The 26,071-nt window shown below is 40.2% G+C and overlaps 1 protein-coding gene across 1 annotated transcript; it reads left to right on the plus strand.

Annotated features, from left to right (window-relative positions):
- Nucleotides 1-25,295, plus strand: gnaz (guanine nucleotide binding protein (G protein), alpha z polypeptide). The gene is made up of 3 exons (XM_079659851.1): nt 1-270; nt 13,110-14,448; nt 23,035-25,295. The coding sequence occupies exons 2-3, from the start codon at nt 13,726-13,728 to the stop codon at nt 23,377-23,379; spliced, it is 1,068 nt and encodes a 355-aa protein (XP_079515977.1). The 5' UTR covers nt 1-270; nt 13,110-13,725; the 3' UTR covers nt 23,380-25,295.
- Nucleotides 25,296-26,071: the final 776 nt, after the last annotated feature.

Here is a 26,071-nt window from a genome sequence, read left to right on the forward strand (position 1 = left end):
ATATATACACGCCCTCCACCCCCATCGCTGCAGTGTCTCAACTGCCTTGGAGCAAACAAGAGAGGATATAGAACGCAGCAGACGTTAATAAGACAGAAATAGAGGGGAGACAGAGAGAGATAGAGGAGAAATGTAAGTGAGTGTGTTTGAATATGAGGAAGATATGAAGATGAAACAGCAGGACTAAAGGTGGATTGCACAGAGCCTTTCTCTCCCTGCAAGGGCTTGTCTGCAGTATCCTTTGTAAATGGATGCTGCCTTGTGAACACGGTAAGCCTGACTACTCTCACACAGACACAAAGCTTTTTTGTAATCACTGGTTTGGACACAGAGGAGGAGCGAGACGCTTTATAATTACAGCTATTCTGTGGAGGGCGAGTGTGTTTTCCTGATAAAATGGGGAAGGTGATGTTCAGAGATGGCACCAAGGAAGGCTGTCCAGTCCCCTCCTCCACCCTGCTAGCTCTGTGCCAACAGACGCTGCTATCTTATGCTTGCAATTTGACTCATCTCCCCAGAGCATCCTTAATACTTATAGGATGCTTTTATCTCAACGCAGTGCTTAGTATGTGTAATTACTGTATGTAGGACAAGTGAAGGATGCATCAAAGATGAGTGCGTGCGTGTGTGTGTGTGTGCGTGTGTGTGTGTGTGTGTTTGCATGTACGTGTCTGTGCTCTGTCCAGGCCATGAGCTATGAAATGGAAAGAGGAGAAGTGAGAGAGTATACGCACACTATCAGGTGTTCAGTACTTACAACTGGCTTTACGTGAATGTGCAGTGGGAGGTGTACAAATCCCACTGAGCTCGCTGGCACTGACATTTGACAGTGAAGATTTATGTCTGCTGTTTTTTTGGGGGAAAATGTACATCGAATTTGGTTAATAACCTCGAGCTGAAATGTATTTGGTTTTCTGAGACGGTCTATGAATGTAAGTCTTAACGGTGAGAGGGAGGGAACAGACCGTGTTCATTACTCAGCACGCAAAACAAGATGATTTGTGACATTTTCTGCTTCAACATCCTTCCCAATCTTTCCAATTTTTAAAGCCTTCCAGTGTTTTTTTATTTTTTTTAATGGGGGCTTGGGCTCGGTTGTGCACCCCCAGAAGAGCATGTGTATTTGTGCGTACTGTATGTATGTGTTGTGCTACATGCTTGAGAGAGAAAAAGAAAAGAGAGAGAACCAGTGCAGGGAGGGGTCGAGGGGCTGGGGGGTTTAACAGTAGGGAGGCAGATGGGCGGAGGTTGATGCAGCAGAGAGCAAGAGAGAGTGGAAAGAGAAGATATGGAACAGATTGGATGAAAGAGCGGCCGTGATGATTTCACGGTGGTAGCGATGTGACACAGAAAGAATGCAGGATGTGATAGTTCCTCCGGCAGCAACTCACATCGAGGCCTCAAGACATCTTTGGATCACAGGCAAAGATGATGGATAAATTCCACCGTGCCTTTATCTCTTGAGCACTACTCACACAAACATGGATCATGAAGCATTAGATTGATACTTCTGCTGAACCTGTGTAATGTTGCCTGATGGGGTTTATGGGGAAAACTGGATAGTAATATTGATCGCTGTCACAGTGCAATGCTAACAGATTGAAATAAGCCCTATGGCAGCTGAGAGTTACATTGAAATGTTTTCATAATTTGGAATTCAGCAAAGCAGTTTTTGGAGCGTACGAACTACGTTTTTTCAGGATGTGTGTTGGCTAAAATGCATCTCAATCATGCTTTATTTCTTTTCCGATCTTATATTACTAGATAAATCAAATGCATCAACATCATGTGTTTCTGAAGTTTAAATGACTCAAAGCGCAGTCAACTGGTCAGTGCAGTATTGGTTTCATTAAAACTTCAAAGAGTTGGGATTTAGGATGGTTAACAATGTGCACATACTCAATTCTCCATGATGCCATCTCAAGAGAAGATGTCAGCGGGAAGGAAAAAAAAACAGTGGCCTGTAATATCACACCCAGAATCAGAACTGCGTGCACGGCATCAAATGTCTTGCATGCAAACAGTGTGTCGACAACGGTGCCCACAATTCATTATCTTTGATGATTTTTTTTACTAAAGTCTCAGTTACTTGATGACGAACCAAGATGACATCCACTATGACCAAAGCTCTAATGAACCCTAATCATTTCATTAAATGTTTTCCTCTGTGACCTGTTAAATAATGTCAGGTCAATGATGACCTTGGCTTCAAAATGATGGATGACGAGGTCCAGCACCAAATTTAAAGGTTAATCACATGCTTACATAATGGGTCCTCACTAGGTTTCATACACAAACATGCACACACACACACACACACACACACACACACACACACACACACACACACACACACACACACACACACACACACACACACACACACACACACACACACACACACACACACACACACACAAATGTCATCATACCCTTATTGAGAATGTTTTAACATATTAAAAAAAGTAAATAGAAATGCCCTGATAAAGGGCTTTTGTTAAGCCAACCTCAACATGAATTCTTAAACCGGTTGAAGACACATCACATAAATTAAGCATAAAGCCTCTGCCAACATCATCAAAGTGTTTTGTCCTTTTTAGTTTCAACGGCAATACAGTTTGTTGCCACTCGAGCAACCGTTCTGCATATTGAAACAAGAGAAATGGTGTGACACAACCTATGCTGAGTTGACCTCCTTCCACCTCCTTTGTTACTCGCTACATCCACTCCACTGGGTGACATAATGGCAGGGGACAGCGAGAGAGACTTGGTTTCAAAGCGACAGAGGTTGTTGAGGTGGCGGCTTTTGCACTGAGGAAGTCAGTGTCACCGTGCGCGTCCGGTTCACTTCCAGCCGTCTTAAACATTTAAGGTGAGCACAGAGCTGACTTGGACAATTAAACTCAGTTCTATTACAGTTAAGTACCAAGGGGGCTAAGCGCAGTTCCCTCTGCAACCTACTTAATAAAATGATTAATCTTAGATGTCACTCATTTCATGGAGAGGGAGTACCCAAATGATCACAAGTTTTTTTGAGATGTGCTTAAGTGGTTGTAAGAATTAACATTAAAATAGAACCTGCAGAGGCAATGAGATGACTCTAGAGTGAACACGTGTCCGTCAAGTTCTAACCTCTCAGTTGCTTTGTCACTCTGTAAGTTCAGACAGGGCTCAGATTCAGCTGGCTCAGCATTTGGGTTTGTTTTGGGTTTTTAAATCCTTGCCAGGTACTGGGACAAAATGTCATCTCCACACAAACGGCCGGCCAACACTGACGCAGAGAGGACTAATAAATGACTTAAAAGAAAAGCTTCAGCGAGGAAAGCTATCCACTGAATCAAATACAAAATCTTAGGGCGGGGAACTGAATGAGTAAGGATTAAGAAATCTGTGGAAAATGAAATAACATCACCTCAATTCATCCCTCTTTCTCTTTCCCCTCCTTGTTCTAATCTTTGCTGCTAGTCACATACAGGGGCCAGTCTGTTTGATGCCGGTGAGTGAGAGGGCCTTACTTACAGCACTCAAATCTGAGAGGGCAGCACAGAGGGGACTAACAGAGCAACTTTGTCTTCCATTGCACACACATAACAGCGGTCATATGACAACAAGGAGGTGGAAGAGAGGGAGGGGGATGCTGAGGGAGTGTATGGCCTGCTACCCACTGGGGAGGGATGAGAGTCTATACTGTGTGTGTATTGGTTAAATATAGGCCTACATGTATTACTTCTGTGATATTTCTACAGGTTTTTGAAGAAAACATTTGAAGTTATGAGCACAACATTGACCTGCTTTTTAAAAAAAGTACCTGTCAGTGGTGTCAGCCACCTCTACAGTCTACTGCTGTTGTCCTGCGGGGAAATCAGTTCTGGTTTCCAATGTTTAACATGCAGTATAATTGTCTTTCCCTGTTTGAACAGTTGACATTTTCTCATATCTTTCCCCTCCCCACACATTACATAATACATACAGTTCAACTGTGCTGGCATGGTTGGCTGGCATCTGTTAGGGGCTTGGCAATATAGCAAGATTATACATAAGTGCATTCAAATATAGGTGTGGCTTCTTTGGACGGTGATTTCATCATTTGGTATAAATCTTGCAACGACTCTGCAGAGGCAACCGCCTCGCTGCAATATGTAAGATATTATACTCTTATTATTCCTTTTAGCATCTACTTCATCATTGTGCCTGAGAGCATTTACTTTTCAGTGCTGATCGAATGGGTTAACTGCTGTTGCATGTGCTTCAGTATGAGCCGTTTCTCATTTTCCTGTTCAAGTGATCAAATCTGCAGATAATGTCTGTGGGCTGTACAAGCCTGAAAGTCTCCGTTACTCACAATTTCCTTCTGTTGGAGGAAGCGTTTATCTTATCTGTCATGACCCAAATGAATATAAAGTTGGAGTGTTTGAACGAAGATCAGACTGCTAATAAAACCAACCTCAATTATTGTTCTGATCTACCGGATACATGCTATAGAGAGAGAAGACCTCACTTACTGAAAGCAGAACATTTCCGTATGCACCAGCAGCAAAAGATCTGAACAGACAGATATCTAAAGACTTTTAGACACGTTTACTCACATATGCGTGTATACCAGTGAACACACACACAAGACTATACTGTCCACCTTGTGCCATCTTATCCCTTCACATCAGACAGCCATAGCTCAGCCTGTGCACAAACATACCATTGTCATCGCTGGCTGGCCTTGTGACTCAGTGTGACCCGCTGGATTGGAGAAGGGGGAACACAGCCATTGAGATCAGGAACGTTAAACGGAGCATTATCACGGAAAAGCATCTCGCATACAGAGGCCTCACCCCCATCCCGTCTCCACCCTCTGAACAGCCCACTGTTTTGGGGGAGTAGAGTAGAGAACACTGCACATCATTGTTTTCCATAATGAATGAGTAGTGTCCTCACATGTGTACAGTAAACAGGCATCTTTCTCTGAAGTCCGCATTTAGGACAGTATTTCAGGAGTGATAATACAAAGTGATAACAAGACATGTGGAACAGACAATTGTGAGATATAAATTAAGACTTTCAAATAACTAGGTTTGAATATTATAAAGCAATTTAAGGCAAATAACAGCAATTAAATGTTATAGCTGATTTTGGATTTAGCTTCAACTCCTTGATGGTTTGGTACATTCTTAATGAATAAATAGATTCACATTACTGGGAATAGCAAAACAGACAAGCTTATTTAAAAGCTGCATGATCCAATTTTGTGCCACTTGTTTATTTTTTTCAGGATATTTGACTTTCTTCCCTAGTTAGTTCCATTCTTTTTTAAAGTTTTGCCTATGGGTCATACAGGAAATATGCAGGACACAAAACATAAAAGTATTCTGGAAGAGGCCAACAAGCTCTAAGGAAGTGCACTGAAGGGTGGTAGTTTGCCATGATTTCAACCACTTAAAAGTATTTTTCATTAAGGTACGAAGAATTGACCTCAGAAGAATTTGAGTCTAACAGCTCTACTGCTTCAAGCTAAGAAAAACACGTCAGATTCCCTAACAATACTAATCACATACATTTATGTTACAAGAATCCTGGGCAATCCATTAGATACAATGTCACAGGACATTATTTTGAAGCCAAGGTGCTATCTGACAATAAAGGCTTTCAGACACCTTCCCCCAGGAGTCTTCTTGTAGTGAAATCCTTGACACACGCTCGCTGACAGGCTCATTCTTGAGACTCCTTGACAGCCAATTTAAATGTGTCTTCACTGAGAAAACATAAACCATGTATCCTTTTTTTCAGCGTGAATAGAAAAGTCCCCTGCCAGTCCATTTTAACCCACTCCATTCTTAAGAACAGACACCATAACATGAGATAACATGAAATGATAGATTGGTTAATGGTAAGAAAATCAGGGCTATAGGATCAAATGCTACATCTTGTAAAAAAGTGGTGCAAACTGTTATATGATGCTGAGGATAACTGTGCCTCTGACCTATATCTCATATCATTCTGGTAGGATGTGGCGACCACAAATCTGACTCATCACACAGACGCAGGCCTTCTCATATGTAAGACTTTTAAAAATACTTTCCACCAAGAGATGCACAACATGTTTTCCACACACACAGGACACACAGTATACATTTTCTAAAGCATCACATGATGTCGTGTTATATACAGGATCTGTTAGCAACTGGCCCCGGCGATGATATTGATCCATCATTCTGCTGCTAAAGCATGAAATTGACTTCTGCATTTTGTCCCAGATTCCACAACGTTATTCAGCAAAGCCAGTCAGTGTGGTGCCATGCAGATCATATAGATTCTCAGAAATATCTTTATAAAGATTAACTGTTTTGTTGAGCTGGATTTCTGCCCTTCAAGTCAAGTGAAGATGTACAGTACATGCAAGGTAGGAATCCAGCTTTCAAAAACATGCCGTTTTAGTACATTTTAGTCAGTATTGGGCTTGTGTAGCTGGAATGAAACATCCACCTTGTTTGCTGCCATTACTAATCAGTTGTGTTACTAAGGGCTAACCAGTGGTCCGCCATTAGAAATCAGTTTGACATGCACATTAGCTCTTAGTTAGCATCTAGTCATACAGCAAATAAGGTGTGGTAATGCGATTTTCAGGTGTTTTGGAAGGAGTAAAAGGTCAACAGGCTTTTTTATACATTTATTTTATCTGTAAATGGTTCCCACGTTAAGAGTGGCAAAAGGATTTTGACAGATTAAGATTATAATCGCCAAAGTAGCCAGCTCTTATCAAAAGCTCCCATGGTGTACAGTTTGAGCTGCTAGATGTGAGCATTCCTGTTACATCTCCAATGCTCTTTCCAGTATCTCTGGCACTGCTGCGTTAAGACTCCTCTGGGCTCTACTCTGCGGCAGAAGACCTTAGTAGATTGGAGTTGGGGTAAGTCGGAGAACACAACAACAAGAGACAAGGATTTAAAAGTATTGGGTTATAAAACTGCTTGCATTGCTCTAATGTCAATAGTGCAGTCTGTAAAATATTTTTGGACAATGGTTATTTAAAAAATAATTGTCTTTTTCCAGATTCAGACTTCACTTTAAATCCTTTTTATTTTTTGTAACTGAAATCTCACAAATATGTACTGTAATAACGGGATGGTTTATAATACTTCCTCTATCAATAAAACCCGCCCCCTGTAAATTAAGATTATATTTCCGTCTCTTATAATTTTGTCTACACACCCTATCAAACTGGTCAATATTGACAAAGACAACCAATCAAAATACAGTGACTCACTAGTTTATAAAAGGTACATGTTTTTAATGTGGTACAATACAATACTAAACACCAATATGTGCATATATTATAAGGTCAATGTTTTAAAAAAAAAATTATTAAACCTTTATTTAACCAGGTGGTCCCATTGAGATCATCGGTCTCTTTTTCAAGGGAGACCTGTCCAACATGGCAGCAAACGTTAAATCTCTAGGTGGCTAAAGTCGTTATGTACTGCACTACATATTCCATCATGCCGACAGATTTCTTTCAAGTCTGACTCGCTGAAAGCCAGGCCTTAATTGAGTTTGAGGTTCAAATTCTTGATTTGAGTCATGTGCAACCCTCATGTCCAGAGTGTGAAATAAAATGTTGTGAAGAATAGAAGTAAAATCCAGTATTTCTTTTTTTAGGATATTTATAATAATTAATTTATTGCTTTTGCTTGTAGTTCCTGGCCCCGTCTGTGTCCTTTTTTTGAAAGGCTTATTGATCTCTTAAATTATACTAATTTAATTTATTCCGTTTATTTGATTAAGATCAATCAGTTCTTTCTTCAAACATTATTTTTGATTTTTCCGAAGGTGTCACTCTAAAATTAAACTAAATGCTGCTCTTTCAAAAAGGTCTGCTGTGCTTTTGTTTACCGTTTTTTGCAGTTGCAGATGACATTTTGATAGTGTTTGTTTCAACTGTCAACAGTTGCTGCCAGAGTTTAAATTTCTCATCTCTTTAAGTGGAAGGCTAAGGCCTTTGGATAGTTCAGTAAGCCTTCAGCAGACGTGCTAATGCAGCGCTGTAGCTCAATAACCCCAACACAGCCTCAAACAATCTACACAAACTAGGAAATAGGGTCAGCTGACTTACTCATGCGTAAAATTCAATTCAGAACATATTAAAGATTTTACGATTGGTCTACCCCAATATCCGTTTCCTGTATTTTCTTGTTTGCCTTAATACGTATTAATTTGCCTCTCAACTCAATAAGGAACATTTGGTCTAATTCTTGTCTATGACCTCTGCATACTTCTGTCAGCCTTCCAACATTATCTTTGACCTTGTTGTGACTGAATAAGCTCTTGGAGGCAATAGTAGTTGAGGAAAGCATGTCTATTGATCTGCTCAGATTTTCTCTAATGCAAAGCTTATTCACTGCCTAAGTTGCATCACATAAATTCATAATGTCCCTTCATCAGAGCCTCTTGTCTCTTTTAGAGAGCTTCTCTGCTCGGCTGGGCAACTTTTTGTTCCAGTAACACCACAAGGCTGTTATTCATTTTTTATCTGCTGATTTTTACCCCTTAAAGTAATTAAATTACTTATTTTCGAAAAAAAAGACAATGAAACAAGAACTGAAAGGTCGTTTATAGTTGCTCTTGACAGTCGCCACAGAGCCCATTAATACCCGACATGACCCAAAGGTTTGATCACAGTTTCACTTTAACTGCTTAATCTTGACACAATAGCAGGATTTAGTACAGATCTGGGGATTAGCTACTGTTTCACTCTGGGGTTTCAGATATTATTGTAAGAATCAGTCCGCTGCATTCCAGTAAAACTATGACACTGTATATGGACAATGACCAGACAGCCTTAAGTCTTTAACCTCTTTTTGTCAGGCAGCCAGGGGAAAGCTAGTCAGAAGCAGGGAGAACGCCACTAAAACAGCCGCCTCTGGGTGAGAAAGCATACGCCTTGAGCAGCTGATTGTAAAGCATATGAGCTGCTTTGTTTCCTGTGTGCATGTCCTGTATTTGAGTTTGCTACAGGGTGTCTAATGCTGGTTAGCGTCTGTATGCAATGCCAACATCCATCAGTACGAAAGAGACACGATCGCACTTTAGATTAAAATTTAATAACAACATGTTTACTACACAATGCAAGGCATGTCATCAAAGAGTCACATTTGCATAACCCTACTGTTCTGAATAGTTACGGTTAAACTGACCTACATGTGCCTTTCTGTATAATCTTAATTAGAATACTCTTGACCTCAGCAAAACAGGGTCATCCCTACTAATGTAAAAGTCTCTGACTGCTGACTGACATGTGGTTTATGGAGTTTCACCATTGGTCAGTCAGGTAATGGAAAATTAATGTGATGGAAATTCCCCATTGGCTCTTGCCCTATGATATAAAGACCGTGCTTCAGCTGCATTTTGTTCCTGAAACTAACGTTGTTGGTCACGAATCATGAAGTGTCTGTGTAAACAGATACAAAGTTAAATCACGTTGCAGCGGAAAAAAACCTAGCTGATTAAGTGATCATATTCTCTGTAGAACCAGAAGCTAACAGGAGAAGAAGATCTGGAAATATTTTTGACAAAGTACACCCTTAAAGTGGACATAGGCTGATATCTAACTCAGAGCTGACCATCATGGTGGCAGGAATAATCTCTATGTGCCCACCATGCCAGCATTAAAACCCTAAAATTAAAAGGAATAGGCTGACTCGTATTGTGTTTAATGCAACAGACAATGATATATACTAGAATTCTTGTTTGATCACTCCCCAGGTTGCTTTTTCAAAAGTCCTTGGAATGCTTAGCTGTGATGAATAGACAGTTTTCTTGCTTTAGTTTTGATGTAAATCGGTACCTGGTTTAATAAATGTGAAACATGTTTGCCGGTGCTGTTCCCCTGCTGAAGACTACAGTTATTTATGACTGGAAGATGTAGGGAAGAGCCATATTCTCCCTGCTGCCTCTCCACAGCGGGGTTATTCTCAGTGGAACACCTCATCCGATCCCTCTTGAAATGCATACCCTCCGAGCACAGCTCTGACACACACACCTGCACACCTCATTCATAAAGCATTACAAGATGATTATAAGCTCACCTGTGCCTTAAATTCTAGTTTTAACTTTGCAAAAATGTGCTTTTAATAAAAATAATACCTTTGCTTTCCTTCATCTCCCCAAACGTGAGCAAATTAAGCAGTTGTGCCACATGATACCACGATGCCATGTTTTTTCCTTCTTCCTCCTAAATCATACATTACATGTCATTTGTTTGACGCTTTTATCCAAAGCGACTTACATACATTCAGTACTGTGGACAATCCCCACAGGGGCAATTTGGGGTGAAGTGTCTTGCCCAGGGACACAACGACAGCTGACTGCAGTGGGACTCGAACTTGCTATCCCCTGATCCGAAGTCCAGCACACTATCCACTGAGCCACAGCCTCCCTGTATGCTATATGGTTATGTTTAATTTAATTTAAATCATGTGTCCTCACTGGCACAAGGGGAGATTGATTTCACAGCAACACATAATGGATTCAACACGCTTATGTTGCTCTTCTTAAAATAGCTGAGATACAATTGTATGTAATGTTCTTTGTGTGCTTTGAATCTGGCTGTACTGACCTGGAACACCAAGTGGAATTTCACAATTTACTTTACCTGGTAATGTTCTCGCTCAGCGTGCGAAAAGATGAGTTGCCTGCCGAGTTTCTCTTCCATTTCCCCTTTTTGAATGTTACGTTTTGGGTGGTTGTGTGAATACAATCAACTACCTGTTTTTTCTTAACATTAGGTATTAAACAACAATACATATCTACACTATTCAAACACAGTGGCTCATTCTGCCTGATGTTTGTATACAGACATTGCAACTACATACAATATATATTTTAGTTTTTTATATAAGCTTGCTTTTGTCATTTTGTGTGAGCAATAATTGTGCCTTTGTAAAAAGAATCGCCACTAAATCTAATGTAATCTGATTTTAACAGCAATCTTATGGAATTATCAACCACAGCAGGAAAGGAGAGACTGTTATACAACAAAAACACACTGTGACTACATGTACTCATCTGAATTAGGGTGGGATGGTAATTATTTGCAACATAGTCAATTCATAATAGGAAGTAAGCGCTTGGGAGAGTGATGGAGGCAGGGCTGATGGGCCGTGAGCAGCAGGAGCTGTGTAGGAAAGGCAAGCGTGACCGAGCTCAGTCTAATCCAGGCTATCACATTACCTCAGCCCTCATAACACATCGAGATGCTGGCCTATCTCCGTGGCCCCCATGCCTCTACCTCCACTCTCTTACTCTTAAAGTGACACGCTTCTTCTGTGTAAGAGGGCCAACTGTTTGTTAGCGCCATTTCTTGGAAGGTGTTTGACATGTATGAGGATATTTAGGCATTACCAGAGGAGGTAAGCCTGGAAGTGTTATCCTTTGAGTAAAGATGATGACTCCGTTACCATTACATGGATTGGAGATGGTCATATATGCATTCAGAGCGGCTTCAAAATCAAAATTAGTATCAATCGTGTGTTAATTGTTTTGGTTTAAAGTTGAATACTTATGTCCCACTGTGTTCTGCTCTAGTTGTTATACCAGCAAAGGACTACGTTTTCTTCTATGCAGTGTAATAGAATGGGTGATATTATCAATACAAATGTAATGCGATAATAACATTGACTGATTTGTTTTGCAGTGCTGGCACACTACTTCCTTAGCAATTATCTAGTGGTATGACTTCAAAAAGGGTGGAAATGCAAGGCTTGCATATTTCTGAGATAGCAAATTGAAAAGACTTCATACACAGCTTTAATGTGTTTCATAGGCTCTCAAAATCAGTGATGTGCATTAACCGGTTTGGCTGGCTATGGCATTTTGAGGGGGCAGTCAGGTGCCTGGAGCCAGGAAACAATGCTCTCCACTCTGTTTGTGTTGTGATGATTTGTTATGGCTTTGTTCTGCTCTGTTTGTCATTTGAAGAGTGGACCTCACTCACTGAGCTCTGAGAAATGCTCTCTCTCTCTCCTCTCTAGCTTACTGTGAGAGGTTTGTAGAGTATAGTTTCGCCAACAAAACTAGGCCACAGTATGACTTCACATTTGTTACTCGGCCAATAGCATGCAGCCTGTTTCAATGTGCATCTATTTATCACAGAATCCCAAAGAAATTCACGGCTCCAAATGGGCTTTTGCTTTACATTTATCCAATACTATCAGGCAGTATTTCGTTTTAATATTTGTCCCGAAGCTTATTGGAATTTGCTTTTGTTTCTGTTAACGTAAAAGTGATGCCTGCTGAACACAAATATATTAAGCAGGGGTAGAGTGAAACCAGATATACTCCTTTTCCCGGATCACAATGCAGAATCCAGATGTCTGGGCAAGAAGAACAGGCTCCACAGCGGTATGAAAGCTTGAGAGGCACCTGCTGGCGTGAGTTATTTTATATTTGAATAATTTCACCTTTTTGCCTATCAGGTCTGAAAGTATTACAGTCAAAGGTGCTGCGCTGTAGTGGAAATAGGCTCTGTTTCTTTTCAAAAAGTTGAGTGTGCTTTTACCGGCCTGGTTCTATGCCAATGTTTGACCTTGGTTGTGTATATAATGATTCTGTGTGTGTGTGCACGGTTGTGTTCAATGGGTAGGTGCGGTCAGCGGAGTTCTGCTTCAGTTAAGGTCTATGGTAACAAAGGATTGCACAGGGACCGAGTTTGGGTGTGTGACTGTTGGGAGTAAAAATATCAAGTGGCAGTTTACACTGTATACAAGTAGCATGGCAATGGTTGAATTTGAGGTGAGCAGGTCAGTATGCATGTGACTGTTCATGCTTTCTTTGCTTATCAGTCTATTGTTTCTGCGTTGTTATGAAATTGCAATAAGTAGGCTGGTGTAAGTAATGGCAGTGTGTTCACTGTGGAGCAAAAGCCAGGAGGCAAATAGCATAAAGACTGGAAGCAGGGGCAAACAGCAAGTTAAAGGGATCACCAAAGGTCACTACAAGTCAAATTGTATTTGGTTGAACTATTCTTGTAGCAAATATGTTAATTATGTGATGGAAAGTGATGAACCTGCTCTCATTTGTGTGTAACATGCTATTAATGTATCTTTTTTTATTATGTGTTGCAGACTTGGACTTCAGTTGCTGGGGAGATATCACACCACAGAAGAAGCTGAAAAGATTTTAATCAGGAAGGTTAAGCAAAACCGACCTATATCTAACTGAGGGTGGATGTTGCTGAAGCCAAACGAGGGCAACGTACCACGAGAGCCATGTGGGAGGAGAGTAAGGGAGTTCTGCAATTCGCACGCATCGAGCCCTAACAATCTGTCCAGTGCTATTCGCTCAACGTTCTCCAGCCCTGTTTCCTAGCTGTTTCTCAGGGGCAGCCCCTGCTATGCACCCCAGCTCTGTTGGCTTCAGCAGGCAGTCCGACCTCAGTGCCAGGCGCTGTGTGGGCATCCCAAAAGCCTGGGTTCTGACCACACAGGACTTACAGACAGCCCCTGAACAAAAAGAATCAAATCCTCCTGAGCCGCTCTTCTGTGTGGTGACTTTCCTGTCTAGTGTTAAATTGGGCTGTTGTGAAGACTTGTCTGCCTCTTCACCAGCAAGTTCTTAGCGTTAGTGAAAACCCTCTCCAACTCGTCCACCAGATCCTTTTAGGTCACCACTTCGTTATAATTTGCTTTCCCATCAAGCAGCAGCACGACTTCCTTTGTGCTCACCACGTGGTGGAGGACCATGGGATGCCGTCAGAGCTCGGAGGAGAAGGAAGCGGCGCGGCGCTCCCGGCGAATCGACCGCCACCTGCGCTCAGAGAGTCAGCGGCAGCGGCGTGAGATCAAGCTCCTGTTGCTGGGCACCAGCAACTCGGGCAAGAGCACCATTGTCAAGCAGATGAAGATCATCCACAGTGGAGGCTTCAACCTGGATGCCTGTAAGGAGTACAAGCCCCTAATCTTGTACAATGCCATCGACTCACTCACACGCATCATCCGTGCCCTCACTACACTCAAGATCGACTTTAACAATGCTGATCGCGCCTACGACGCCGTGCAGCTCTTCGCCCTCACAGGACCGGCTGAGAGCAAAGGGGAGATCACTCTAGAGCTGCAGGGGGTCATGAAACGTCTGTGGGGGGACTCAGGGGTACAGGAGTGCTTTCAGCGATCCAATGAGTACCACTTAGAGGACAACACTGCATACTACCTGAATGACCTTGACCGCATCTCTGCACTCGAGTTCATCCCAACCGTCGAGGACATCCTGCGGTCCCGCGACATGACCACCGGCATTGTGGAGAACAAGTTCACCTTCAAGGAGCTTACCTTCAAGATGGTGGATGTGGGTGGGCAGCGTTCAGAGAGAAAGAAGTGGATCCACTGCTTCGAGGGCGTGACTGCAATCATTTTCTGTGTCGAGCTAAGTGGCTATGACCTCAAACTTTACGAGGACAACCAGACGGTAAGAAAAATCAGTTTTACAGGACCCATATGTGCACATGCACACATTAACATCCCTGTTAATATAGCAGTTTGAATAGATCATCCTAATAAGCAAGAAAGTATTCAATCTTAACTCTGACTAAGTTTCACTTCGTGAGAACAGATCCAACCAGTATTTTAATCAGTGGGTTGAGGTCATTTAAGTGACAAGATCAAATCTTTTTTAGTCAGACAAGAAAGTACTTCTGACGCATTGCAATGATCTTAGATACCAATAATCTTGGTATCTATATTCAAAGTTCACGTAATTGCTTCAAAGCATGAACTGTCTGGTGCACAAATAGGTTCAATATATTCCTTTCGCTAATTATGAACAATCAAAGGCAAAATGTTTGGGGTTGTCAAAACCTCCAAATATTACATTTTTATATTAAACGTTTTTAATTTGGAAGCAAAGAGATCACAATTGAGTGTGTTATATTGGATGTAATGAAGTACATCAGGTCTGCCTTTTCCATCTAACACTCCTTTTTTACTTTAATGTAAATAAATGCACAATCATTAGTTCACTGTAAGATTATTAAACCATCAAACGAGTGAACAGCTTATCACTTAAAGCAGCTACTGTAAACAGACCTGAACAAAGAATGTGAGTTAATTCTAAGTACAACATTAAGTGTACCTTTAGTTCAGGTCTATAGCTAGAGGATACAGCTATGTAAAAGTTTCATTAAACTAAATGATCAGAGGTTACATTAATGATATTTTCTGTTGGAGAGAGGAATTAGGAGATTCACCTCAGAAGCCCAAACAAATGTCCTACTCCTTTTGGTATATTTTGATTTACATGGACTGGATTTACTGCATTAAAGTGCTGAAGAGCTTCTCTGTGAAAATGTAACAGACAAAACACTTATCTGCAGAAGGTTATTTTCCACTCTTTACCCTTTTCATCTTTTTATTATACTCTAAATAACATTAGCACTGACTGTAATAGCATTCAGTGCATTCAGTTTTGTTTAATAAACTATTTGGAAGGCCTTATCAAAATGTTATGGTCCTTTCCAAAGTTATTTGGCTGGAGGCATGAATGGAGAAATAGGTGAAACACATTCCCTTTGCCTTATTCTGGTAGTGCAGCTATTTCAAATCTGTCTGAATGAGAGAGGCCGTTGGTTATCTCCCCTTCATGGTTGTGGAATTTGAACAATTTGCCATCCATAGAATATCTGCTTTGTTATCTGAGTGTTTTGGAATAGTTAGGTAGTTATTGCTTGTTTAACTGCCTTTTTGATAATGGAAGGTCAACAATAGATACTATTTTACTTCTTGAGTGTAGACCAACTATGAGGGGTCAGCTATTTACTATTTCTTCAAAGCCATGATCACATATTTTTTCTTAAAGTGGCTCCAGTTCACTTTTTCCATACACTCAAAAATAGCTTGAGCACAAAGTCATTCCTGTTACTGAGCTGGCCTGATAATTCATGGGTTGCCCAGATAAAACAGGGAGTGCACGGAGATGGGTTGGAACAAGAAATCAATTAGTTTTATAGGTTAAAAATAAAGTCTGAGAAGAAAATGCAGTATGGTGTTAATTGAGTTCACAGAATAAAGTGTGAGGCTGTACCTGTGAGAATTAACAGATTGTGAAGGCACCAAGTAGCAATGGGAGTTCACAGGTGCAAGAAAAAACAACTTCTAATATTCTAAGATAGGAGCGGAAGAAGATGGCAATAGATCAAACGAACCAGAAAGAAAGACATCCTGAAATTAGAGCAGTCATCCTGCGGCAGATATGAATATAAAGACGTTTTTTTGCAAATACTGACAATTTCATGGTTAGGTTGTGGTTGAATTCATGACTGCTTTTAAAGTTGGATGTGTTTTAACAAGTGAAATAAAGTAGCCTTTGAAGAAACCAACAGGGTTTCTTTTAGTTAAACGAGGGTTAACTAAGAAAATACCCATTCATGGCTGTGATGTTTAGGGGCCAAACTGTGACATGTTGCCTTAACTGACTCAATGAACCATTTCACAAACAGCTCTTCTTTGTGCATTAACACAGAGACTCACAACACTACACCTCAGCTAAATAAGTCCGTTATATTTAGATGTATTTTAAGTGTTTAAGAGTTTTACTCAACATGCATCAGCTAACCCTGCACTGAGGTGACACTGAAGAACATTGGGTCGCATCGACTAGTTGTACTTGTTAACATTAGAGATGAGAACATGAGACTGAAAAAATGGTTTAGCCTTTCCGCAATGGTTTTATTGCATAGAATTTTGAAGATGGGGTATATTGCTAAGTAATCATGTTTATCATTTGAGGATCTAAACAAGAGACAGCACGCATATAGCGGCAAACAGCCAACTCCATTGCCCTGTGCACGTTGCTTAGAGGATACTGGCTCAGTTGCCAAAACGGCATACTAATGATCTATTCCACGGTGAGCAACCAGTCTCTCTCCACTTTCTTAACAGTTTTATTAGTTTTTGCATTATGAGCAATTAGCGCAAATCTTTTGGTTTAAAGAAATGTGTTTGAATGCCACATTAATGAGTGCAGATTCAATACCATATTGATGGTAAATAAACCAGATTCTAATATAAATGACTTCAACAAACATCTGCTGTAAAATGATCATCATGTCAACCATATAGAACAAATTAACACTAACATGAAAAAAGCATTTTAAATAGCAGGCTATACCTTATTATATAACTATGCAATTACATTACTCATTAGGCGGTTTTATAACAGTTATGATGGTGTCTTAATGCCCCCAAGTATAATTATATTTATTTTCAGTATATAACGGACGGGTAGATCATGCAGAAATGTCCAGAAGTAAAGCAGAATGGTAGAAGATTTTAAAGCATGACCTACCGAGAGGAGCTACTCGCCTATTCATGTTTTAGTCACCAAATCAACTGAATAGATGTGTAAAAGTATTAGTGAAAAACTACTCATACATACTCATAACATGGCTGAGATTTTAAAATCCTCTGCTGTATTATGTGGCCTGAAGATTTATAAAAGAGCCAAATGCAGAGTTATGGAAGAAAGGCTGTTCTAGCATAAAAATCACATAATGGTGGCAATCAGGCCACACCCTCAGAAATCTACAGGACGATCAGGCAGACAGCTTAATGCAACAGCACCTCTAAATGTCACATTCAGTGTACACTGTACACCTTATCTAAAGGTTTCTGGATTAAGTACAGTTATGTTGCTGGCTTGCTGCGCTTCCATTTCCACAGAAGGCTCCTCTGTGAATTCCTGCATCTTGGAGCCGCCTGCTTCCATAACCGCTGTCAGCTGACAGCACTGCTGAACAGCTGTTACCTAACAATAAGTCTGGCCTCTACATGATCAATGCATGTGCATTGATAGACAAGGCAAGAGTGTTTGTATATGTGCTTACTTTCTGGTTACACACTTCATACATCAGTTGATGGGGTAAATAACCGCAGTGAAACCGGATTTGGTTTCTTGTAAAATGGGTCGGTTAGGATTGAGGTGAAGAAGGTACTTCATGGCATGAAGTTTGTAACCATCCATGTGCTGGTAAATTAAGATGACCCAGATAAGGGTGCAAAGAGAGAATATTACTTACAAGCTACGCTAATATGGGGAAATTAATACAGCTTATGCTACACGACTTCATGACAAAATGATATTCCATAAAAATAAAACGAGTATACAATTCATAGGGATTAAGTATTAGACCAACATTCAAGGACAGACAAGTCGAAATATTTCTATCTACCAAAACAAAAAGATATTGACAATTGACTATATCAAAGATTATAATAAATAGCAGAATATTGAGATCAGACTGAAGGGAAAATGTATACATATTTCTAAAGGAAATGTTTGCAATCTTGTACTGAAAGGAGAAAACTGTGCATCAGATGCTTTGATAAATAACAAGAACATCACCAAATATTCGCCTTAGCATTTTGCAGGATAATCTAGGTTTCTCTTAACATATAACCTAGCTTGAAATTCATCTTTCACAGGTTACACTACATAAACTTGATTTAACCACAGAGATAATATAAGCAGGCTCTGTAAAAGCGTTTCCTGTATGTCACATTTATTGGATTAACATTCCCATGAGAACATGACAATGTTGAATACATTTGCAGTAAAGCTGTTGTACAAGATGTATTGATTGCTAAATAGTGGCTCTATTACCATAATGTTATCAATGTGTTCAATTCCAAGTCCTGCAATACAAGGACGAGCTGTCATTTTAATTAGTTTTAACTGCGTTATAAATTGAGGTAATTTTCCCCCAGCATATCAGCCGTTTCATAAGTCACCTTCATGTCCATGTTATCTTAAGCCTGACGTGGAGACTATAACGTATTTCACAGTTACTATTGTGATAAATACACCTTGAGATCAAACTAAGTCACTGAGTTGTTGGGCTGAGGTGACTCATCTATCTTATTTCAAGTGCAGTTCTGATTCTTGTATTTCTTATTCCAGACTGAACAACAGTAGAAGAATGTATGAACAGATGCTCCATGAATTATGTCTTATGTAAAGAAAAACAACATAATAAGGAATACAGAAGTTCAATTGCATGCCATAAGGAGGACTAAGCTCAGTGTTTGTTAACTATTTCAATTGGTTTTGTAACTGTAACTTAGGAGTTTAAGACATTATGTGCATTATGTATTGTGTGTATGGTTATCACTGAACACTAACGCTGCTTTGAAAGTTCCTCCTTAGAGGAAAAGATCATAGATCATCTTAGTGATCTCAACCTTCAAAAATTCAATGTCACTCGAGCAGAAAAAACAAACTTTGTCCGACCAGATTCAGTTTCAATGCAGCAGCTCACACAAGAGAGAAAGTACACCATAATAATTACAGTGCAACATTTACCCATCAACCCATTCCCTGATGCATTTTCCCTGTCCCATCCCTGTCTTCATAATGAACCGGTTGCCATGGTTACTGTTGCATAGTAACAGGCCAGTCAAATGCTCCTAATCCTGCCGCTGTTGACAGTGAGCTGTGACTAGGGAAGGGAGGATGAGAAGGCGAGAGAGGAGGGGGGGGGAGCGTTTGTACAACAAACAGCAGCGCTAGAGAGAATAGATAGGAGGTGTGTACGTGCACACATGAATTGTGTTTCTGCGCGCATTATTATGAATGTGTAGTAGAGGTTTCTATGCAATGGCTGAGGCTGAGCAACTGCAGTGGATTGTGTGAGAGGTGAAAATGAAACGCCTCGATGCGAGGTTCGCGGGTATTTAAGCTTGTGTTAGTCAAACATAAAGGCAGACACTGCTCTATTTCCATTGTCGCGATCATTATTTTATAAAGCTGTCTAACAGGAATTAATTACCTGTCACATAAATGACGACTGGAAATGAATTACTGGGGTTTCAGGATTTTATGTCAATGTGTGCATGTGCACTTTCCCTTTCAAGCCGCAGAAATGTAATTGTATGTCAAATGACATTTCCTCTGATCGGTGACTTCACGTCCTTTCAGAGGCACAAAGGAAGCTGTCAGACTTTAGTCTTTCAAAATGCATCCAGCAATTCCCTTCTTCACTCAGCAACAGCATTTTAACCCCCTAATGGGTTATCAAAGGAATTACTATCAGTTAATTGAATTACTCTTATGACATAACACTGCTTTTCCAAGAAATGGAATGAGATTGTTCAAGGAAAGACAGAGTGGAAAAAAAACATGTTGGCCATGGTTTTGCCAATATTTAATTTACCAGGCTAAACATTCACACAAAGGTTCCCATTCAGAAATTATGAAGAAATTGTTTGTGCCCTACAATGTCCGACAATGACTGTCAAAGTCCCTGCAAAGTGAAAAACGTAAAAAAAAAAAAAAGATATTTTACATACTTCAAAACATGCCTGAAGTTGAAGTTGGCTCACAGATATTCACCTTCATAATGTAATATTTGTAATCTTTTTAGATTTGGATGTTAATGGATATAATAGATAGATGGATATACTCATATTGAATAATGCTCATCATACTCAGTCTTACACATTACAAAATAATCAGGTTAAAGCAAATAAGAACACTATTTTGTGTTAACATATTCACCTGCAAACAATTACCATCAACATAAACAGACAATTATAGAAAATCGTCATTTAAATGTGCTTAGCTTACAGTCAGAAGTTTGATTATGATCAGCATCTATCGCGACACTAATACGTACAATTGTAATGTGTTTACAATGTGTTGCTGCCCACAGAGAGGGAAAGCAGAGCAGTGTGAAGAAAGTGATGTTCAGGTAGAGCAGAGGAAACATTGTGACAGAGAAAATCATCTTGGTAGAAGCACCCTGTCTCGTAAGACTGTGACATTTAAAATGAAGCCTAATGAATTACCAAGGGGTGGCTGCACAAGTGATTTGTATTTATGGGAAACAAAGCAATGACACAGGGTTGAACTTCCTTATTAATACTTGAGCTTAATTAGATCCTGCACCTCTGGACTACCCTGACAGGAGGAGGTGAGGGGGAAAGCTCTGTGTGTGTCTGTGTGTGTGTGTGTGTGTGTGTGTGTGTGTGTGTGTGTGTGTGTGTGTGTGTGTGTGTGTGTGTGTGTGTGTGTGTGTGTGTGTGTGTGTGTGTGTGTGTGTGTGTGTGTGTGTGTCTGTGTGTGTGTGTGTGTGTGTGTGTGTGTGTGTGTGTGTGTGTGTGTTGAAAGCAAATTAAGGGGGTCTGCATGCCTTACTGCTCCTGAACGCTGCTCTCCCCCTCCTCCTGCTCCCCATTAAGAAGTCTACTGCAGTGGCCAGGTGAGGAGTCGAGGTCCTCTGTGGCCTCAGCTGGCTGTCTCCGGCCACTCTCTCTTATTTCCACACCCTGCAAAGAGGAGAAGTGAGGTCAATCAGCCAGACATGACTTTGTGCACTGAACAATATTTAGGGGGCATTCTTAGTCCTCGGGGAAACATACTTTTACAGAAAGGAGAGCTTATGTTTTTAACAGCATGTGAGAGAACGGGAATAGAAAGGAAGACATGGATGAAGAAAGGGACTAAAGACACATTGTTATATAAGTTGTAAACAAAGCCTTGGTTTATAGCCTTAGCAGTTATTGTGGTTCAAGAGTTTGTTTTTGTTAACCTTTGTCGCTTCCACATTTATTTACTATAAAAGGGTTACTTTGTCAACATGTACTACCTAGAAAAAAAAAACACAAAGTACAAAAAAGAGCTTTTAGCCAAAATGAAAAACTGGCCACATTCAAGGTTATTATAAAACGTTGCTTTCCCATAACTGTTGCCTTTTCATCATTATCCAAAAATAGTGCACTTACGACACTGAAAAATCAGGGTTAACTTTCAGACCACACTATGATTGTCTAATCCTCCACTATTCCCCTCTGTATTTTTTTTCATGCTGTGCAGATCTTGTGATTTGCTCAGAGCACCATGTTGTTTCTGTAACCTTTTAAACAACAGTTCCATCTGACAGCCTCTTGGTCACAAGCTGCTGGCCAGTCGCCACATGCTAGAAGCTGCCATGAACTGATCAACGTTCCTTTTCACTTTTTTCTCTTATACATTCAAAGTCACATGAGCACAAACTACACTGAAGCACATGCATGCACACAAACACGTTTATACCCGCACAAATACACAAAGGGTGTTTCTTCTGTACCTAAACTTCCGCAAATCAAATGGAAATAATTCAGATTTAAAAAGCTTAATGAATAAAACAAATACAATTGAAGTTTGGTACAGCGTCTGGCGTCACATGGTTCCTATTTTTGTTTTTGCTAAAAAAAGTCTTGCTGCGACTCATCTGTACTCTTCTTGTTTCCTCTGATTAGCCCGTTTATCTGAAACACATGGCCAACGTCAGTGACTTCCATTTCAGAATTGTGAAACATATCTTAATAATTCATTATTGAAAAAATATTGCTAAACTTAATGTGGTCCTTCTGGCTATAAATGAAAATGCATCAACATTTGGATAAGCCTTGTTAAGTGTTATGAAAGCTGAAGGCTGAAGAAGAAAACAATATCATAGAATCCGAGCAGTGACGGTGCACTGAAGGAAAGCTTAGAGCGGTCTGTCCTCAGTGTAAACAGCATATCTGTCAAAAACAGCCCGTGTCCTTGTCTCCACCCAATCCACATATTTTATATATGACAATTGATGCACATATTCTTCACAAGATTGTTCTGTAATGAGCAAACCTAAAACTGACACACATCTTTTAGGACTGATTATCTCACAGTTATTGACTTAGAGAAAGAGAATAGCGAGGAAAAAATAAGGAAGTTGTTACAGAGTAGAACGTGAGAGTTCAGATGCATGTCTTCATCTGTGTGAGTTTCAAGTCTCTGTTGACATAACAGAGAAGCCGTACTGCTGGTCAGTCAGTCAGTTATCTTGTCTCCATTTTCTTTCTCAATTCTTGCTAACATGGTTTATCACTACATGATCCTGCCTGTGTAAATGAGGTTTAAATGTGTGATAGTGTGGGCTGATTTAGGTTGTTGCTTCAGAGACAATATAACATCTAAGCTGTGAAAATAATTCCTCGTAGCCTGATCTTTCCGTTTCTCTTTCTTTCCACATGCCTACAGAGCCGCATGGCCGAGAGCTTGCGCCTGTTCGACTCCATCTGCAACAACAACTGGTTCACCAACACATCGCTCATCCTCTTCCTCAACAAGAAGGACCTGCTGGCAGAGAAGATCAAACGCATTCCCCTGACAGTGTGCTTCCCTGACTACAAAGGTCAGAACACCTATGAGGAGGCGGCCGTCTACGTGCAGCGGCAGTTTGAGGACCTCAACCGCAACAAGGAGACCAAGGAGATCTACTCGCACTTCACCTGTGCCACTGACACCAGCAACATCCAGTTTGTGTTTGACGCTGTGACGGACGTGATCATCCAGAACAATCTCAAGTACATTGGGCTGTGCTAGGACCTGATGCCGGGTGGGGGGGTGGTGGTAGTGGTTGTGGTGTCCGGGGGGGTAAAAGCGGGCAACTTGGCAGGAGTTGGCACGCCATAAGGCTGGATAAACAAAAGGCATGCCTGCCAGTTTATCTCTTGGAAGAGGTGCAACAGAGACCTGCAGAGGAGAGGAGGTAGAGATGGACAGGGCTGGACCATGCTGTAGATTAATGTGTTTCAGTTGAAACAAAAGAGCTGATGGGCCACGGTCAAGATGGGATTTTTACCCAATGTGTTTGCACTGAATATGAGTATGCAGAGACACCCAGAAACACACACACACACACACACACACACACACACACACACACACACACACACACACACACACACACACACACACACACACACACACACACACACACACACACACACACACACACACACACACACACACACACACACACACACACACACACACACACACACACACACACACACACACACACACATATACACACACACATCCTTATGTTTGCTCACACACAAGATCTTTGGATCAACAGTCAAGCACTTGTTTGACAAGGCATCACTGGAAACTTTAGACAGCGACCCCTACCTGCCTGCCAAACCTGAGGTAGTAGGTCTGTACTGCTGGTTCTTTTCGGTGACTTTTATTTTATTTGCCAGAGTCAATTAATGCTGCTTTACAAGAAGAAATTTGACAAAATCAATGTTCTCTTTTGGATATTCACCCTAATAATGGTAACCAGTGAGTGCACCTGATGAGACGTGGGGAGAGCCTGTACTTCTGAGAAAAAAAATATATATATGTCAGTAGACATGATGTCACAGGGTTTCTGCCTAAAAAGGAAACTGCCACAGTGTAAAGCTGAAGTGAAATACGTTTTCTACACATTACTTCTGTTTGCCCCCTGGTCGACTCTCTAATGTTGTCCTTTCCCCCCCTCTTTCTTTTATCGTTTTTTGTGCTTTAAAAAAAAAAAAAAAGAACATGTCTCTAAAACCTGCCTTTTATAGCAAGTCACTGACTGATAATACCAGGAGAGTGTTATGCTCGGTAGAGTCAAAAGTATTCTTTATGATCATTCCAGTTTCCAGCAAGAGACAACAAAAACAGTGCCAAGATCAATTTGTAAATAAAAACAAGGTCCCATCCATTACATACATTTTTGTTTTGTTTTTATGGACGAATACATTAAAACATGCATGATTTTGTTACTTTGGGATACTAATATATTTTATTTGGGATTATGTTCCTCTTTTCTTAGGTTTAAATAATATATTCCCAAATATATATATATAAATATATATATAAAAGTCAAACACTGTGTACGATTGTACAGTTGTCAGAGAGGAATCTATTGAAAAGAGTTATATCAATATAATAACGGTGAATATGATGTAATGATGATGATGATGAAAAAGATGACTGATGATGATCATGATGATGATGATGATAGTGGTGATTACAATCACATTAATGTCAAGGAAAATCTCACTACACAGCTAGCATGAGAGGAGTGGATCAAAGGAGAACAAGACTGTAGAAAATATGAAAACAAAGAAGCAAATCTTGAAAGTTCAATCTTCCTTGCATTATCTAAGTGAAAATTGTCAAACAGCCAGTCAGTATGATGTGTAAATATACTGTAAGGTACAGTCTTTGTTCAAACAAATGAAAAATAAAGGTTGAGTTGTGATACTGTGAGAAAGAGAGAGCGAGAGAAAGAGAAGGAGGAACACCCGACTCCACTCCTCCTCTTACCCTTTCTTTTCAGTTTAGAGGGTGGTGAGCAAACAACTCAGCTAAGGGCTTAAGGCTTGACTTTACGTGATGTCCACTTTAACAAAAGACAAAACAATTCAAAAAGAAGTATAAAGAGGACAATAACTATGAATAAAACAACTTATGCAAATTTCCATGGTGCAGTGAATGTGTTTTTGGATGGTGGTTGTGTCAAAAGTGCTTTAAATGTGTTTTGGATTGCATTCTACAGATGATGAAAAATGGAACTGATCTTCATAATTAAACTGCATCAAATGTTGCGCGACCTGAAGAGGACGTACTGTCCGGAGTCCTGGCTTCCAAACACTGCGTACAAAATCATGACCTAAAAAGTGTTCCAATGTCCTCGCCATACAATGAAGCCGCTCGGGCAAGAGTAACTCAGACATGAAGTATTCAATTAAATTACTCCTGAATGAACTTTGCCTAGTGATGAGGTGACAGCGGGCAGATTCCTCTCTAATTACTGTATAAACCCCAGCTGACCCCACATGTCAGTCCCAAAACTAAAGTTTTGTTTTGCAATCCTTAGTCTTTAAAAAGTAAATGTCCAAAATTACAATATATTTTTTCTTTTATTGAATGCAGTATTTATGCAGAGAAGTTTAGGCAACCCTTATACCACTAACTTAAAAGCATGATTAGTAACCTCTCTGTTACACACAGTTACATTTTTAAATATCATTTCATTTCAGTATAACTGGGGACCATACATACAAACAGATGTACTTTGAGGCTGTTGGTGTTGAAATTCTTATTTTTCTTATATAATTTCTGCCTAATTTACTTTACATCACTGTGTGTACAAATCTTCAGGTCATGAGGACATATTCATTGAGGGAATAATTTAAGCTACAGGGGTAATTTGATGAGAGTTTTGAGAGAACATAAAATCCACTATTGAGATGGC

The sequence above is a fragment of the Notothenia rossii genome, assembly GCF_949606895.1.
Source record: "Notothenia rossii genome assembly, chromosome: 11".
In the NCBI taxonomy this organism is placed as follows: Eukaryota; Metazoa; Chordata; class Actinopteri; order Perciformes; family Nototheniidae; genus Notothenia; species Notothenia rossii.

What these genes read in the sequence shown, in the direction of transcription:
- gnaz (XM_079659851.1), top strand. Translation starts at nt 13,726, where the DNA reads ATGGGATGCCGTCAGAGCTCGGAGGAGAAGGAAGCGGCGCGGCGCTCC. An exon ending in TTTACGAGGACAACCAGACG is followed by an intron (nt 14,449 to 23,034) that starts GTAAGAAAAATC and finishes ACATGCCTACAG; the next exon opens with AGCCGCATGGCCGAGAGCTT.